This window comes from Lagenorhynchus albirostris, chromosome 9 (assembly GCF_949774975.1).
Source record: "Lagenorhynchus albirostris chromosome 9, mLagAlb1.1, whole genome shotgun sequence".
In the NCBI taxonomy this organism is placed as follows: Eukaryota; Metazoa; Chordata; class Mammalia; order Artiodactyla; family Delphinidae; genus Lagenorhynchus; species Lagenorhynchus albirostris.
In genome coordinates, this window is record NC_083103.1 from 39,535,685 (window position 1) to 39,555,342 (window position 19,658).

Sequence of the window (19,658 nt, forward strand, 5' to 3'; positions counted from 1 at the left end):
TTTTTGCCTAAAATTGGAAAGCCTCATCTAAAGCATTAATTTTAACCTACAGTAAAATGCAAGATATGGAGGAAAATTAGTTTAATTTTGAATTTTGTCCTTCTGTGTTGCATGGAATATAATGAAAGTAAATGTTTTCACTTTATTTGAAGCTGTATACTTATGTGAAATCCATTCCCACACATACAGCCTTACTATCATGAAGACAGGGAACTGAGAACAGTGGGTGTTCCAGTTGGGGGTAGGAAATGGGTTGTCATTCTCTTAGTAAATAACTGAGGCAGCATGATGAGTAGAATGCTTCATTAACCAGCCAGTGATTGGGGAACAGAGAGTGCGGTATGTTCCTTCCCACCCCTTCTCTCCTGCAGTGGACATATGAACACAGAGATACAGATATCTGCTAAAGGACACATGTAGCCTCACAGATTTTTGTGGCTGGGCCAGAAACAACTTTGCTGTATTAGCACACCAGATATAATGGTCAGCCTGCACAGATGTCTCTGCACACATCCCCACCCCTTTCTTCACCACTACTGCCCCACTAATTGTTAGATATATCCAGAATATATATATATATATATATATATATATATATATATATATATATATATATGAATCTAGGAACCTTCATCTGTGAGGAGTTGTGTTGACAGAACCCAGATAAACTGAAACGCTGGTCCTCCGAGGGCTAAAAAAACCCCAGCACAGCTCGTTACCCTGTATTTCTGTGCTGTATTGCAGTTTTCTTAATAGCAAATGTGTCTCTTCCTTCTTCAGAGAATGTGGTATTATACAGGGGAGTGGGTAGTAGCAGTATTTTTTAAGAGTCTAACCTTACAAGCCTCTAATAATGCATCCTGTATATGCAGATATCCTGTCCAGTCTCAACTCCCCTGCCCTGTTTGGGGATCAGGATACGGTGATGAAAGCTATTCAGGAGGCTCGGAAGATGCGCGAACAGATCCAGCGGGAGCAACAGCAGCAACAGCCGCATGGTGTTGATGGGAAACTGTCTACCATGAATAATATGGGGCTGAACAACTGCAGGAATGAAAAGGTAAAACTTGCTTCCCTCCTTCTCTGGCTCTGCTAGACCCATTGACTCATTTTTATCTGGCTCTTTCCAGGCTCCCAAGCATCAAACTGCAGCCAAAGATTTGGGGTCCTAGCTTGAGGGCTTTCTTGCATCACACTTAATCATTAGTGCTGATTAACAAATACACCCTTTCCCACTTAGTGTGGGTCGCCTCCCAGGTACCCAACCAGGCACCCAACCTACCTGTCTATTGGTGTTTATCTGTCCCATTCCAAAAGATTTAGAAATATCTTATAATAAAGGGGATGTATGAGGTTACAAGACTATCAGAATATTAAAAAAGGAAGAAGCATATATGCTCACAGTGAAGGCTAATACATTACCATGACTCATCATTCAATCTATTACTAAGCTTCCTATCTGCCTGGGCAAAATAGAAAACAAAGCAACTTACAAAATGCATTCATTTATTTTTTGATTCAACAAATTATTTATCGAGTGCTTATTCTGTAATAGACACTGTTCTAGGCACCGGAGATACAACAGTGAACAAATCAGACAAAAATCTCTGTTCGTATAGAGCTTACATTCTAATAGGGGAACACAGATGAGGAAAAAATAAACAGTTAAATAAATAATGAGTAATGTCAATAACATCAGGAGGTGACTCAATGCCATGAGAAAAATGGAAGCGAGTTAAGGGAATAGGGAGTTACAGGATTGTTCTTTTAAATAGGTTGGTAGGGACTCTGCGGAAGTGTTACGGAGTAGAGAGATCTGAAGGAACCCCTGTGCAGGCCACATGAAGAGCATCCAGGCAGTGGGAACAATAAGCTTAGAAGCTCTTAGAGTGTAGGACCAGCAACAAGGAGGCCAGCGTGGCAAGAGCAGCTTGAGGGAAGGGAGAGCAGTGGGACGTGAAGTAAAGTGATAGCCTGGGGTAGAGTGTGTTAGACCTGTAGGCCTTGGAAAGGCTTTGTGTTTCACCTGAGTCCTATGGGAATTCCTAGACTGGTTTTGTCCAGGGCATTGACATGATCTGATTTACATATAAAAGGATCATTCTGCCTAATGTGCAAGAACAGACTGCAGGAGGTTAAGAATGGAAATAGGCAGACCAGTTGAGAGACTGTTGTCATACACTGGGTGAAAAATTCTGATTATTTGATGAATGAATGATCCTTGCCATTCCTTGGCTTGTCTCTGCATCGCTCCAGTTTCTGCCTCCCTCTTCACACGGCTATCTTCCCTCTGTGTGTGTCCCCTGTCTCCAAATCTCCCTCTTCTTATAAGGACATCAGTCATTGGATTTAGGATCCACCCTAATCCAGTGTGACCTTATTTTAACTTGATTATATCTGCAAAGACCCCATTTCCTGTAGATAAATAGACAGATTATATAAATATATAATATGTTAAATTAATCATTATTTGCCTCCTCCCTCCTCCACCTTGATTGATCTCTTGGCGGGAGGTTCACACCAGGTAAGAGAGAAACTGTCTGGGGGAATGGTGGGTCTTTTGGTGTTGGTTAAGCCATAAACTTTTATATATTGGGGACCTGCTATGCACATGCCAGTCACCGGATCTGCTCAATCCCTTAGGTGCCCCACTTCCCATTAAGTGCTCCATCTTTGGCAGTGGGCTCACAGAGCAGAGCCCCTCTTTAAGAACTGCCTCAGTAGATGGTTACATATACAGTAAGGTTTCAGGACCACAAGAAAAGAAAAGCCTTGCCCCCAAACCTTTTCTACCACTCTGATACTAGAGATAAACACAGTCAATCTTTTGACCTAAGACACTATACTATACTCAGTGAGCACCATGAAATAGTAACATATTTAATCTTAATGTGAATAACTGTAAGATATTTTTTGGGGACCTAGATAGGTAAACACATTTTGGCATAGGGATACTGGGTGGGAAATTGGGTTAAAAGCAAGAGAATGGGTACATGCACCAGAGACCATCTCCTACCTTATAGTTTTGTCAATGGTTAATCCTAAAATAATATGAGAAGGATGTTAGTGATTTGTTTAACTGAGTCTTTTAAAATGTATGAGTTTTCAAATGACAGTAGTATATGCTTACTGAAAATTCTAATAATACAGACAGATACATGGTCAAAAGCTAATTACCCGCCTCACCCCGTTAACTATCGTAATGATTCAGAAGTTTTCTTTGCATATGCAAGAAAGTATTAATGAGTTTAAAACTATATATTCTCACTTGCAATGGTAGGCACCGAGTTGTCACTTACCAGCTGTGTGATATTTGGTAAGTTGAATAACTTCTCTGAATCTCAAGTTCTTCATCTGTAATGTGAGGGTAGTAATCTGGGTTACAATGAAATAAGATATATGTGAATATACCTAGCAAAGCTCCTGGTACAGAGTAGGCACTTTCTTATGTTTCCCATAACTTGTAGACTAAACTATGGGTGATCTTTGAATATATAGAACAAATGTACTATTTTGTCACAGATATGAGCTCCTCACATAATAATGGAAGGGTCAGCAGAAGGAAACAGAGTTAGATTTTTCAGAAGTTGGCATGTTGACCAACTCACATAGTTAAACTCCTTTCTAACTGAGTTGATGCACAAAACTATGGCAACTTCAGATTTATTAAGTTAGATCACGGTTTCTCAGCCTCAGCATTATTGGCGTTTTTGGCTGGAGAATTCTTTGTCATGGGTGGCTAATCTGGCCTCTACTCATTAGATGCCAGTAGTAGCACCACGCCTTTTGTGACAACCGAAAATGTCTCCAGACATTGCTAAATGTCCCCTATTGGGGGAGGGAGGACAAAATTACCCCTAGTTGAAAAATCACTGGGCTAAATAAATATATTTAGAATTAATACATTTTAGAAACTTTATTCCACAAAAAACCAAGTTATTTTATTTAAATAATCATACTTGTTCTTAAATTATGAAGACTCATTTGCCTTTGATTAATGTTATGAATGAGATATTTCTTTGAAAAATGCATCTAGAAATTTTTGTTTGGAATATTAACATAGCGAATATTTAAAACAGAATGTGTATATGCCATTTAGCTTGGGGGGAAAATAAGAAATAAATTCCATATTGTTGCAGCAACTGTGCCTTTCAGTGAAGCTCCCCCGTCACATTCAGCAGGCTTAGACTAGCGGCATCCTGATAGGTTTGCACTAAACCTAGGAGTAAATTGACACTGGACATCCCTTGCTTCCTGCAGTGACTCTCTCTCTTTGTCTGATACAGTGACCCTATATGGTTGAATTTATATCATTGGTTGAAGTTCAAGCTTAAGACTCTATTAACTTCAAATACTACAGGTTAATTTTAAGTATTTCTCATTGACTTTTTAAAATTCATACGGAGGAAAGAAGTCTGAGGCTCCAGAATAATAACACCTGAATTTGTGTTGGAAGCCGTGAGAGAGATGAGAGATTAGGTTAAGGTGGAAAAATAATAATAATGAATCTAAACTTGTCCTGAAACGTATCACACTGAATGTAATTGAGCTCCTGAAGATAAGTGGCAAAGTGGCTTCTACAGAATCAGAAAACCCTGGTTTCCTAGTTGAAGGGAGTTGTTGTCTCAGTAGATGACTTTATAGGGGTTGAATTTGGGGCACCGGAAAAGTCCATTATATTCAGGGATGTTGTGCTCACAAGTTCTCCTTTACATGATCTCCCTCCCAAATAATGTCGCTCTTGAATGTATATTTGTGGATGTGTAGGCTTTGTTTAGTTTCTAGACCCAGTATGTATCTATCCTTGTTTGCTAGGTTTGTTGCAGCCAGAAGAGTAAATTAAGAACAATGTTAAAGGGCTCCTGTGATAGTCGATTTGGCTCTCTTATAATCAAAATATCCATCTTAATTTTATGAGGTTTCAGAAGACACTACTTTTTCTTCTGAGAATCATATTTTCTTCTGAGATCAAAGAGGGTAAATATATAATGTGCAATAAGATTGGTAAAATGGATTGTGGCAAATTCAGTTTAACTGTCTTCAAAATTGTCCTCTTTGGAATTACCTCAGTTTCCTTAAATGTGAAGATCCATAAATTAGATTTCTGAATTTATTCTTGTAAACCATAATACAGTTTTAGAGATTTTTTCTCAGTGTTTCTGTCATGACACCTTGTAATTTATAAAGCATATATAGCTCATCATGCTCATATTTGGACGTTTTTTTACAAATGAGCGTGTCACAGATTTGAGTTCCCTGAGAAGCAGACTGTGAGATGGAGATTAACGAGCAGGTTTATTGGGGGGGTGCTCTTTCTGATTGCCACCTGTAGAAGGGAAAGGATGAAAGCGGAATAGGACTGTGATGCAGTCTTAACCAAAGCCTTAGCCAACCTCATATGAAGCTTTGAGATGGCCATGGCCATGCAGAATTGTCCCAAGTTGGATGGAGGGGGTGAACTTTTATACACTTGTATCAACCAGTCATTGGATGAGGGTTACCCTGGGAAGGGGACATAACCTTAGGTGATGTGACTCTCTTTAGTTGAGGCAGTGCCGAAGAGGGCCAAGAGCTAAGGGTGAGCAACAACGTTCCCTGCAGCCGAGGAAATAAATCAGTCCTGAAGGGGTATCTGGGCAATGCATCACAATGTCCATTGTAGAGTTGTTTTTGTGACATTTACTAACATTAGATGTATATAAAACATGCTTTGTATGTTTCATAACTGAGGGGAAACATTTACTACACAGGCATAGGGGTGCTTATGTCTTTATGACACATACAGAATCACATATATGTCCATATGAATACATGTTTACCCATGGCGTATTTCACTTTATTGGGTAAACCCCTATTTTGATACTTTAAAATGAAACATTGTTGGCTTGATCAGCCAGAACGGCACCAATGGAGTTGTTCTGGTTGGCTGTGTCACTGGATATTTAGGGTCTGTTAAATATATAGATTGTAGGGACAATAGACTGTAACGGCGCCTTAGGAACTGTTATGCTCCATCATTTCAACACAGCTGCTGTGCATGGATCATGAGTGTCTTGCTAGCCGAAGTCTAAGGTACTTCCCTGGGTTTTAGCTTTCCACAGCAAGAACACCAACCACCTCCCATAGTACCAGGGCAATTAGATCATATTATAGGCTAATTGCTTACCAAATTTTGTTGTTTGACATCTCTAAGACAGAATTTCAGTCAGAACAATACACTGCAGAATTTTAGATAGGCAGCTTCCAAATGTCCTTAGAGCTAAGCTAAGCGCATCTGGCGAGAAGAGAGGCAAGGCAGGGTGGGCCTTCTTAGTGTTAAAGTGCGTTTTGTACTTTTCTGACTTCCTTGATATTTGAATGCTGACTTGGTGATTGGTTAGAGCACTTTCCTGCGTAGGTATTTTGTAACTTAGGTATCTGGTTATTTTGGTCATCTTAATAACCTTGAGGAGCCAGAAAACTGATTACCTACTGATCAGAGTTGCTCATAAATAGGCCGATTACACATTATATATGTGGCCTGAGCTGCTGTTCCCTTCATCTTCTGCGAATCTCTTAAGAAAAATTCTTGACCTTATCGGATGTCAAAATGAGCTACCATGAACACTATTATCACACTCTATCTGCCTCTGAAGTATATTTGTGGGATTAAAACTGTAGAGTGAAAGAACTGGAGGGGATATAACATTTGACCTGGTCCAATAGCTTCAATGCACAGACAGGAAAACTGAGACCTAAAGAAAGAAAATGACTTACCCATGTTCACATAGTGGATTCATGTCAGAGCAGGAATTAAATCTCAGCTTTCCTAATTCTTAATCAATGATATTTCTATTTATAGAACAGTATTAAATTCATTTACTAATTTTCTATGAGATCTTTAAGCTTATTACATACAGAAGTACTTTTTACATTTGCAATCCAAAACCTTTGATGGAGTAAGACAGGGTAAAAATAAACAGAAACAGTGAAGCAGAAAAGCACTGAGACCCCTGCTTCCTGTATACTTTTCACCTTATGTCTGGGTAGGGCATTCTTCCCTACCATGATGTCCATTGGTTGTGGCTCTGGAAAGATATCAGTCAGAAAACAGAAGATCAAATGATGCTAGTACAGACAAAGAGACAAGAGGTGGCTAGACCAGGAGCAGTAATAGAATTAGAGGCCACATGGTGTATTGGAAAGAGCATGGGTTTTGGACTTGGTTAATCCTGTGCCTCAGTTTCTAGGATTAATCTTGGAAGCAGCCTGTCCTGTTTTCTAACAGCGTTATTTAAATAAGTTACTTAACCTCTGTGAGTCTCAATGAACATACCTATAAAATGGAGATAATTATCCTTTCCTTGAAGGATCATTTTGAGGGAAAACATATGTAGAGCACATATCTGGCACAGGAGGTGCTCCATTAATATTAGGTCCTTTTCCACTTTAGAACCTCAGACAGGTGGTCAAACCTGTTGTTAACTTTATTAAATTTTCACTCTTTGACACTCTCCAAAGGCGAATGGATTAACCTACTGCTCCTTGGAGCCAGAATGTCTTAAGATAGAGTAGAAGGTTAGTTAGAAGCTAACAGGCACCTTCTTACAAACTCAAGATATGCATTTTTCTTCTTCACTCTTAAAGTAACTGGTGGTTACTTTAACTACTTTAACTAGTTACTTGCTAGGATCTGCTCATAGCCAACATGATAATGTTCAGATTTTATATTAGTGTGCTAGGGAGCTTTTGCTCCTACTAATTTAATATATACTTTAATATATTTCCAGAAAAATCAGAATTTCAATCTATGACTTTTGAGAATACTTAACCTGATTCTTGATAACTATATGCATTTCTCATGCCAAAATTATATTTTTTCAATCAAGTAAATAGGAAAATAATAATCCAGTCACTAAGGCACATTGTAAACTTGTTCCTGTTTGTTCAAGAAAGCAGTTGTTCATTTTTTACAAGTGTAGATTCTTGCTTCTCACCCATACTTTGCAAAAACATCAGAATAGTACATCAGTATTACACTGATGTAATACTGCCCCCTTTTATTGGAAATGAAAAACAGACTAGACGTCTTCTGCTTCACACTGTCAGTTGCCACAGCTCCTTGTTACTTATACAATTGATTCAGATATTCATTGTTGCATGACAGGATAAGTTCAGACAGAAGATCAATATAGCTGTACAACAATAAGTGAAAGGGAATTGTGAGCAAATTATTTAGCAAAGTGTGTTTGGAATAAATGAGTTTCTTATATAGCACACAAACTAGTGAGGTTATTTACTCCAAAGGAGTACATAGTATTGATTAATCAGGACGGTAATTTTTGTGAGCAGTTGACTGACATGTTCAGTTGTGCTTTTGTGTATGTCAACTTATTCCCAAGATATTGACAGCTTGTACTATGAGCAGTTTGGGCATATTAGAGATTTTACAGTAAGGGGACAAATTCTAATTATAGCATCCTCTTTTGCAAAGCAGAGCAATAGTTGGGTTTTTTTGGGGTTTTTTTTTTTGCGGTACGCGGGCCTCTCACTGATGTGGCCTCTCCCGTTGCGGAGCACAGGCTCCGCATGCGCAGGCTCAGCGGCCATGGCTCACGGGCCCAGCCGCTCCGCGGCATGTGGGATCTTCCCGGACCGGGGCACGAACCCGTGTCCCCTGCATCGGCAGGTGGACTCTCAACCACTGCGCCACCAGGGAAGCCCAATAGTTGGGTTTTTAAAAAATTTATTCAGTTAATTTATTTATTTTTGGCTGCGTAGGGTCTTCATTGCTGCATGCGGGCTTTCTCTAGTTGTGGTGAGCGGGGGCTGCTCTTTGTTGTGGTGTGTGGGCTTCTCACTGTGGTGGCTTCTCTTGTTGTGGAGCATGGGCTCTAGGCGTGCGTGCTTCAGTAGTTGTGGCGCATGGGCTTAGTTGCTCTGTGGAATGTGGGATCCTCCTGGACCAGGGCTTGAACCTGTGTCCCCTGCATTGGCAGGCAGATTCTTAACCACTGTACCACCAGGCAAGTCCCAATAGTTGGTTTTTATGTAGTACTTTTCACATCCTGACAAGAAACATTTTTATAGTGCTTCTATGGTTCAAAAATATTATCACAGGGGCTTCCCTGGTGGCGCAGTGGTTGAGAGTCTGCCTGCCGATGCAGGGGACGCGGGTTCGTGCCCCGGTCCGGGAAGGTCCCACATGCCGCGGAGCGGCTGGGCCCGTGAGCCATGGCCGCTGAGCCCGCGCATGCGGAGCCTGTGCTCCGCAACGGGAGAGGCCACAACAGTAAGAGGCCCACGTACTGCAAAAAAAAAATATTATCACATGTGTTATCTCTCTTGAACCTTTCCAAATTCAGGGATATAGATAATATTGTCCTTGTTTTGCAGATTAGGGACCTAACACCAGCTCTAGATCACTTTGCTCCATCATTACCTCTCTATCGTCTCATTTGTTCCCTATATCTCTGTGAGACTGACAGGGCAATTTTAGCTAAAATCTAAAACAAGACATACATCTGAGTTTCAAACATCAATTTCAATGAAGTGAATGCTAAAAATCACGAGATAAAGAAATCTACCTAGATATATATGCTTCATGTGTATTTCTTGTAAAGGAGTAACTAACTATATGTATACTTGTGATAGTGTTTTCCAAAACAGCATACAAAGGTCAAAAATGCCATAAATCAGAAAAAAATGTAAGTTTTATTAGTGTTAGACTTTACATTTGAACCAATAACATTGAACAACTAAACAGTGCTGTATGTAGACTCCTGGCTATCATTAAGTTCAATGTTATTGTTAAGTTCCTTTTATTTTTGTTGTCAGGGTTATTTGATTGGTTGCCTAGCTACTAGTTTAAGACCCAATTCATAAAAAACAACAACAAACTTGTTTGGCTCTTCTCTTCTCCGCAGGTTAAATGGAATGAATGGTGAGAATTTATCTCAGTTTAAAAGGTTCAAGATACTTTCTAGGGTTGGGGTGGGTGGAGAAGTAAATATAAGACTTTTAGTTTTGTTTACAACAAATGTTTTAAATCAAAAGGCCATGTCCAATAAAGACGTAGACGTCGAGAATGGACTTGAGGACACGGGGAGGGGAAGGGGTAAGATGGGACAAAGTGAGAGAGTGGCATGGACATACATACACTACCAAATGTAAAACAGATAGCTAGTGGGAAGCAGCAGCATAGCCCAGGGAGATCAGCTCCGTGCTTTGCGACCACCTAGAGGGGTGGGATAGGGAGGGTGGGAGGGAGATGAAAGAGGGAGGGGATTTGGGGATATATGTATATGTATAGCTGATTCACTTTGTGATATAGCAGAAACTAACACACCATTGTAAAGCAAGATTTTTTAAAAAACGGCCATGTCCAGTTAAAGGATCTCCCAGTGAAAGGGTTAAAATTTGACACATCACAGTTAATAATTTTGCGTAAAGAGTTGTTGGTTTGGGTATGTATGGAGCACATTTATTAATAATAAGAATGTTATAGCCCTAACCTCCCACTATGGCAAGTACTTTCTAATCCTTAATCCTTCTAGATCTAATCTCTTAGTCCTTCTAGATCAGCTATTTTCAACTTTTTTTTTTTTTTTTTTTTTTGTAGTACGCAGGCCTCTAACTGTCGTGGTCTCTCCCGTTGCGGAGCACAGGCTCCGGACGCGCAGGCTCAGCGGCCATGGCTTACGGGCCCAGCTGCTCCGCGGCATGTGGGATCTTCCCGGACCGGGGCACAAACCCGTGTCCCCTGCATCGGCAGGTGGACTCTCAACCACTGCGCCACCAGGGAAGCCCCTATTTTCAACTTTTTTGATCCCAGGGCCCCTTTACACACACACACACACACACACACACACACACACACACACACACACATTTATATATATATATAAATGTTTATAATATATAATATTAAAACTTAAAAATTATTTATTCATTTAAAAATCATAATAAAACCATTAGATGTTAATATAAATAACATTTTTTAGTATTAAGTATATTTTTCAAAATAACAAAATAGTAAGAAGAATGGCTTTGTTTTAGCTTTTTGCAAATCTCTCTAATGTCTGGCTTAGTAGTAGATAAGCTTGATTCTTATTTCTGCTTCTGAATTCAGTCTGTTGCTTTCCCTCAAAGCCATGTAACTTTCTTTCTTTCTCCTTCCTTTCTTTCTTTCTTTCAACATCTTTCTTGGAGTATAATTGCTTTACAGTGGTGTGTTAGTTTCTACTTTACAACAAAGTGAATCAGCTATACATATACATATATCCCCATATCTCCTCCCTCTTGCGTCTCCCTCCCACCCTCCCTATCCCACCCCTCTAGGTGGTCACAAAGCATGGAGCTGATCTCCCTGGGCTATGCAGCTGCTTCCCACTAGCTATCTATTTTATATTTGGTAGTGTGTATATGTCCATGCCACTCTCTCACTTCGTCCCAGCTTACCCTTCCCCCTCCCCGTATCCTCAAGTCCATTCTCTAGTAGGTCTGTGTCTTTATTCCCGTCTTGCCCCTAGGTTCTTTGTGACCTTTTTTTTTCTTTTTTAGATTCCATATATATGTGTTAGCATACGATATTTGTTTTTCTCCTTCTGACTTACTTCATTCTGTATGACAGACTCTAGGTCCATCCACCTCACTACAAATAACTCAATTTAGTTTCTTTTTATGGCTGAGTAATATTCCATTGTATATATATGTGCCACATCTTCTTTATCCATTCATCTGTCAGTGGACACTTAGGGTGCTTCCGTGTCCTGGCTATTGTAAATAGAGCTGCAATGAACTTGTGGTACATGACTCTTTTTGAATTATAGTTTTCTCAGGCTATATGCCCAGTAGTGGGATTGCTGGGTCGTATGGGAGTTCTATTTTTACTTTTTTAAGGAACCTCCATTTTGTTCTCCGTAGTGGCTGTATCTATTTACATTCCCACCAATAGTGCAAGAGGGTTCCCTTTTCTCCACACCCTCTCCAGCATTGTTTATGGATATTTTGATGATGGCCATTCTGACTGGTGTGAGGTGATACCTCACTGTAGTTTTGATTTGCATTTCTCTAATGATTAGTGATGTTGCACATCCTTTCATATGTTTGTTGGCAATCTGTATATCTTTTTGGGGAAATGTCTGTTTAGGTCTTTGGCCCATTTTTGGATTGGGTTGTTTGTTTTTTTGATACTGAGCTGCATGAGCTGCTTGTAAATTTTGGAGATTAATCCTTTGTCTGTTGCTTCATTTGCAAATATTTTTTCCCATTCTGAGGGTTGTCTTTTCATCTTGTTTATGGTTTCCTTTGATATGCAAAAGCTTTTAAGTTTTCATTAGGTCCCATTTGTTTATTTTTGTTTTTATTTCCATTTCTCTAGGAGGGGGGTCAAAAACGATCTTACTGTGATTTATGTCATAGAGTGTTCTGCCTATGTTTTCCTCTAAGAGTTTTACAGTGTCTGGCCTTAAATTTAGATCTTTAATCCATTTTGAGTTTATTTTTGTGTATGGTGTTAGGGAGTGTTCTAATTTCATTCTTTTACATGTAGCTGTCCAGTTTTCCCAGCACCAGTTTTTGAAGAAGTTGTCTTTTCTCCATTGTATATTCTTGCCTCCTTTTTCAAAAATAAGGTGACCATATGTGTGTGAGTTTATCTCTGGGCTTTCTATCCTGTTCCATTGATCTATATTTCTGTTTTTGTGCCAGTACCATACTGTCTTGGTTACTGTAGCTTTGTAGTATAGTCTGAAGTTTGGGAGCCTGATTCCTCCAGCTCTATTTTTCGTTCTCAAGATTGCTTTGGCTATTCGGGGTCTTTTGTGTTTCCATTCAAATTGTGAACTTTTTTGTTCTAGTTCTGTGAAAAATGCAGTGGTAGTTTGATAGGGACTGCATTGAATCTGTAGATGGCTTTGGGTAGTATAGTCATTTTCACAATGTTGATTCTTCCAATCCAGAAACATGGTATATCTCTCCATCTGTTTGTATCATCTTTAATTTCTTTCATCAGTGTCTTATAGTTTTCTGCATGCAGGTCTTTTGTCTCCTTATATAGGTTTATTCCTAGGTATTTTATTCTTTTTGTTGCAATGATAAATGGGAGTGTTTCCTTAATTTCTCTTTCAGATTTTCATCATTAGTGTATAGGAATGCAAGAGATTTCTAAGCATTAATTTTGTGTCCTGCTACTTTACCAAATTCATTGATTAGCTCTTGTAGTTTCCTGGTAGCATCTTTAGAATTCTCTATGTATAGTATCATGTCATCTGCAAACAGTGACAGCTTTACTTCTTCTTTTCCGATTTGGATTCCTTTTATTTCTTTTTCTTCTCTGATTGCTGTGGCTAAAACATCCAAAACTATGTTGAATAATAGTGGTGAGAGTGAACAACCTTGTCTTGTTCCTGATCTTAGAGGAAATGGTTTCTGTTTTGCACCATTAAGAACGATGCTGACTGTGGGTTTGTCATATATGGCCTTTATTATGTTGAGGAAATTTCCCTCTATGCCTACTTTCTGCAGGGTTTTTATCATAAATGGGTGTTGAATTTTGTCAAAAGCTTTTTCTGCATATATTGAGATGATCGTATGGTTTTTCTCCTTCAGTTTGTTAATGTGGTTTATCACATTGATTGATTTGGGTATATTGAAGAATCCTTGCATTCCTGGGATAAACTGCACTTGATCATAGTGTATGATCCTTTTAATGTGCTGTTGGATTCTGTTTGCTAGTATTTTGTTGAGGATTTTTGCATCTGTGTTCATCAGTGATATTGGCCTGTAGTTTTCTTTCTTTGTGACATCTTTGTCTGGTTTTGGTCTCAGGGTGATGGTGGCCTCATAGAATGAGTTGGGGAGTGTTCCTCCCTCTGCTATATTTTGGAAGAGTTTGAGAAGGATAGGTGTTAGCTCTTCTCTAAATGTTTGATATAATTCACCTGTGAAGCCAACTGGTCCTGGGCTTTTGTTTGTTGGAAGATTTTTAGTCACAGTCTCAATTTCAGTGCTTGTGATTGGTCTGTTTATATTTTCTAAATCTTCTGGCTTCAATCTTGGAATGTTGTGCTCTTCTAAGAATTTGTCCATTTCTTCCAGGTTGTCCATTTTATTGGCATATAGTTGCTTGTAGTAATCTCTCATGATCCCTTGTATTTCTGCAGTGTCAGTTGTTACTTCTCCTTTTTCATTTCTAATTCTGTTGATTTGAGTCTTCTCCTGTTTTTTCTTGATGAGTCTGGGTAATGGTTTAACAATTTTGTTTATCTTCTCAAAGAGCCAGCTTTTAGTTTTATTGATCTTTGCTATTGTTTCCTTCATTTCTTTTTCATTTATTTCTGATCTGATCTTTATGGTTTCTTTCCTTCTGCCAACTTTGGGGTTTTCTTGTTCTTTTTCTCTAATTGCTTTAGGTGTAAGGTTAGGTTGTTTATTTGAGATGTTTCTTCTTTCTTGAGGTAGGATCGTATTGCTATAAACTTCCCTCTTAGAACTGGTTTTTCTGCATCCCATAAGTTTTGGGTTGTCATGTTTTGATTGTCATTTTTTTCTAGATATTGTTTGATTTCCTCTTTGATTTATTCAGTGATCTCTTGGTTATTAAGTAGTGTATTGTTTAGCCTCCATGTGTTTGTATTTTTTACAGTTTTTTTCCTGTAATTGATATCTAGTCTGATAGCATTGTGGTTGGAAAAGATACTTGATACAATTTCAATTTTCTGAAATTTACCAAGGCTTGATTTGTGACCCAGGATATGATGTATCCTGGAGAATGTTCCATGAGCACTTGAGAAGAAAGTCTATTCTGTTGTTTTTGGATGGAGTGTCCTATAAATATCAATTAAGTCCATCTTGTTTAATGTGTCATTTAAAGCTTGTGTTTCCTTATTTATTTTCATTTTGGATGATCTGTCGATTGGTGAAAGTGGGGTGTTAAAGTTCCTACTATGATTGTGTTACTGTCGATTTCCCCTTTTATGGCTGTTAGCATTTGGCTTATGTATTGAGGTACTCCTATGTTGGGTGCATAAATATTTACAATTGTTATATCTTCTTCTTGGATTGATCCCTTGATCATTATGTAGTATCCTTCTTTGTCTCTTGTTAATAGTCTTTTTTTAAAGTCTATTTTGTCTGATATGAGAATTGCCACTCCAGCTTTCTTTTGATTTCCATTTGCATGGAATATCTTTTTCCATTCCCTCACTTTCAGTCTGTGTGTGTCCCTAGGTCTGATGGGTCTCTTGTAGACAGCATATATACAGGTCTTGTTTTTGTAGCCATTCAGCCAGTCTCTGTCTTTTGGTTGGAGCATTTAATCCATTTACATTTAAGGTAATTATCAATATGTATGTTCCTATTACCATGTTCTTAACTGTTTTGGGTTTGTTATTATAGGTCTTTTCCTTCTCTTGTGTTTCCTGCCTGGAGAAGTTCCTTTAGCATTTGTTGTAAAGCTGGTTTGGGGTTTCCCTGGTGGTGCAGTGGTTGAGAGTCCATCTGCCAATGCAGGGGACAGGGGTTTGTGCCCCGGTCCAGGAAGATCCCACATGCTGTGGAGCGGCTGGGCCCGTGAGCCATGGCCACTGAGCCTGCGCATCCGGAGCCTGTGCTCCGCAATGGGAGAGGCCACATAGTGAGAGGCCCGCATACCGCAAAAAAAATAAATAATAAATAAAGCTGGTTTGGTGGTGCCGAATTCTCTTAGCTTTCGCTTGTCTGTAAAGGTTTTAATTTCTCTGTTGAATCTGAATGAAATCCTTGCTGGGTAGAGTAATCTTGGTTGTATGTTTTTCCCTTTCATGTCTTTAAATATGTCTTGCCACTCCCTTCTGGCTTGAAGAGTTTCTGCTGAAAGATCAGCTGGTAACCTTGTGGGGATTCCCTTATATGTTTTTTTTTTATTTTTCCCTTGCTGCTTTTTATATTTCTTTGTGTTTAATTTTTGAAAGTTTGATTAATATGTGCCTTGGTGTGTTTTTCCTTAGATTTGTCCTGTATGGGACTCTCTGTGCTTCCTGGACTTGACTGACTATTTCCTCTCCTATATTAGGGAAGTTTTCAACTATAATCTCTTCATATATTTTCAAATATTTTCTCAGTTTCTGTTTTTTTTTCTCTTTTTCTTCTGGGACCCCTATAATTTGAACGTTGGTGCATTTAATGTTGTCCCAGAGGTCTCTGAGACTCTCCTCAATTCTTTTCATTTTTTTTTCTTTATTCTGCTCTATGGTAGTTATTTCCACTATCTTGACTTCCAGGTCACTTATCCATTCTGCCTCAGTTATTCTGCTATTGATTTCCTTCTGGGGAATTTTAAATTTCATTTATTGTGTTGTTCATCATTGTTTGTTTGCTCTTTAGTTCTTCTAGTTCCTTGTTAAATGTTCCTTGTATTTTGTCCATTCTGTTTACAAAATTTTGGATCATCTTTACGATCATTACTCTGAGTTCTTTTTCAGATAGATTGCCTATTTCCTCTTCATTTTTTGGTCTGATGGGTTTTTACCTTCCTCCTTCATCTGCTGTGTTTCTCTGTCTTCTCATTTTGCTTAAATTACTGTGTTTGGGGTCTCCTTTTTGCAGGCTGCAGGTTTGTAGTTCCCATTGTTTTTGTGTCTGCCCCCAGTAGCTAAGGTTGGTTCAATGGGTTGTGTAGGCTTCCTGGTGGAGGGAACTGGTGCCTGTGTTCTGGTGGATGAGGCTGGATCTTGTCTTTCTGGTGGGCAGGACCGTGTCTGGTGGTGTATTTTCAGGTGCCTGTGAGCTTATTATGATTTTATGCAGCCTCTCTGCTAATGGGTGGGGTTGTGTTCCTGTCTTACTAGTTGTTTGGCATTGGGTGTCCAGTACTGTAGCTTGCTGATTGTTGAGTGGAGCTGGGTCTTAGCATTGATATGGAGACCTGTGGGACAGCTTTTGCCGTTTGATATTACGTGGAGCCGGGAGGTCTCTGGTGGACCAATGTCCTGAACTCGGCTCTCCCACCTCTGAGACACAGACCTGACACCCGTCCGGAGCACAAAGACCCTGTCAGCCACATGGTTCTTTATTCCAATCCTCCCTCTTCTCCTACTTGGCAGAGTAGCCATTAGGCACTTCATGCAGATGGCTCATTGAAGGCATTCTGTCCCCATCACCTGACGATTAACATGTCCTCAGTTCAGTTGATTGAGCAGAGTCTATTCACAGTACTGAGCAGTGGCAAGATTCAGTAATGTCAGCCATGTAACTTCTAAGAAATTCCGTTGTACACTCATGAAAGAATAAGAATGAAAAAGACAAATAATGTCTTAATATTATTATGAGACTAGTTTTGGTCTAGTGGACCCTCTAAAAGGGTCTTTGAGCTTGCCAGAGGCATACTTTGAATACATGTTATTCTAGATCATGGAATATATGTACATACAGTGTGTGTTTTAAGTGTATTCCCCTTAACTTTAAGAACAGCCTTCACTGATCAAACATTGTAAACAGATATGATTATTGGTTTTATTCTATTTGAATTGAGCAAAAAGTTAATAAAATTCTATTACTTATATTTATACCTTACCTTTATGTAAAAACAATTTTGGGTGGTTTGCAGTGATACATGTAATAAAAACAAGATAAAAACTAAATAGAAGAAGAGTCAGTGGTATAGACTGTAGCCTATTCTTAAGTGACTTCCTTGTGAAATGGAAAAAAAAAAAAAAAGACCAAACTAAATAGAGAGGAGATAGTAGGAAAGAAAAATTAAGGATAGGAAAATAAGGTAAATAAGATAAAGCTGGGGTAAGGTAAGTGAACAAAAAGTCTTGTCATGAACATTTTTTTAAATTGGAATATAGTTGCTTTTGTCATACATATTTACATAATTGCTAGAGATGGGCCACAGACTTGACCATGAGCTTCTTGGTAACCAAGCAAAAAGAAAATGTGTTATAAGATCCACAGTATTTCTACTATAGATAAAACAGTTTCTCAGAAGAAACATGGGTGTTCTCCTATGTGTCTTCATAAAAGCTTGAGACATACTCAAGAATGTTCCTATAATATTCAGTTTAAGAACTACAATAACTTTGCAGGCTGTTTCTTAACAGACCTTGTCATTTATCTGTTAGATCCATTCATTTTTAACTAGCTTCATTTGCCTTAGTTTGAGTATTGTGACTGACACTGCATTCTTCTTTATCTCATGAACACTTTTTTTCAATTCCATTTCATTTTAATTAGGTACTTACTAAATACAAAGCACAGTATTTGACTTGTGTAGTGGAAAGGTAACCAAGGTTCAATCCGGGCTTACTAAATTAATATATCTCAGAACCTCACTTTCCTCAACAGTAAAAACGTTAGGATTAGAGAATTAAGTCACAATATTCAACCTCCTGGTAAATATCTTATATACGTATTAGGCATTTAATAAATATTTCCTCCCTTCCTCCCTCTTTCCCTGTTTCTCTCCCTTCTCTCTCTCTCTCTCCTTCCCCTCATCTCTTCCAACCATCCTCCCTTCCTTCCTAGCTTCTCCATCCACTTGATTAAGGTTGTGGACAAGAGCAAAGGATTTGAAGTTAGACTTCCCCAGTTTCTCCATAAAAGATATGGGATTATTTATAGTTTCTAAGCACAAGGGGTTGTTGTGAAGATTCAATAAAATAATCCATGTACCAGCCCTCTTCGAGTGCCTGAAATATAATTGATAGAAAGGCAGGCTGAAACAGATCATTGCCATGGCTAGTTTAGGTTTATCTTTATAGATGATTGTGAGCCATTAAAAGTGTTTGTGAATGGGGCACATTTAATCTGAGTTACATTTTAAGAAGAATAACATGGTAGTTTAAAGAAAGGATAGGAGAGACCTTTAGAGAAATGTGGAAAAGTGAAAAGAACATGTGCTTTGCAGTCAGACTGAGCTGGACTTCAGGTTCTGATTCTACTGCTCACTAGCTCTATAGCCTCTCTGAGCCTCAGTGTCTTCAAACCTGATTAATAATAGTTTCATTGGTTGGAGAATTAACCAAAAGCCTACAAGGCAAGTGCCTTGGACCATGCCTTTAAAAAATCCATTCCCTTCTCTTCTGTAGGATTTTTGAGAATATTTCTGTAGGTGGAGCTCCATTTGAAATTTATTTAAATCTGCCTTAGATTCTTTTGTATTCCTATCCTTCCTGAGCTTAGAGCCTGTTCTAGTGTCATGGAAGCAGGACTTTTCCAGTGGAAAGACAACCAATATTCAGAGGAAGGATGTGTTACAAATTTAGCATCAAGTGTATCACCCCACATCAGAAAATTCATAAAAAATTCCTGAAGAACTCTCAGACTCCAAGTAGATCAGTTCCACCTAGATAGCCTTTAGGATCCATTCAATGTACTAAACAATTTAAAAGTATCTGAGTTGCAGAAAATTCAAAACACATGTCAGAAATTTTTCAGTTATTTTTAAAAATGCATATTAAAGAAAAATATATATAGCTATGATTCTCAGTTGGAACAAAATATTGGGTTTCAAGTCAGTTGATTGCAGAGAAATTTTTAAAGGTAAGACTCAGACCATTTAAATGACAAATTATATTTTTAAAAACCTAGTAAAACTTGAACATTTGAAGTTGGGCTCAGTTTTAAAACACAGACTTAGGAAGGCTGAGCAGGTTCTAAACTATTTTCCTAAGTTTTCACAAAGCTCCTTGAGACAA

The 19,658-nt window shown here is 38.6% G+C and overlaps 1 protein-coding gene across 1 annotated transcript in view; it reads left to right on the forward strand.

The window, feature by feature from the left end:
- The window catches only part of SOX6 (SRY-box transcription factor 6), a 623,498-nt gene that overhangs the window by 543,784 nt on the left and 60,056 nt on the right, over nucleotides 1-19,658 (forward strand). The window contains exon 14 of the mRNA XM_060157776.1: nucleotides 873-1,060. Within this exon, the coding sequence (XP_060013759.1) occupies nucleotides 873-1,060 (188 nt within the window). The remainder of the gene's footprint in view (nucleotides 1-872; nucleotides 1,061-19,658) is intronic.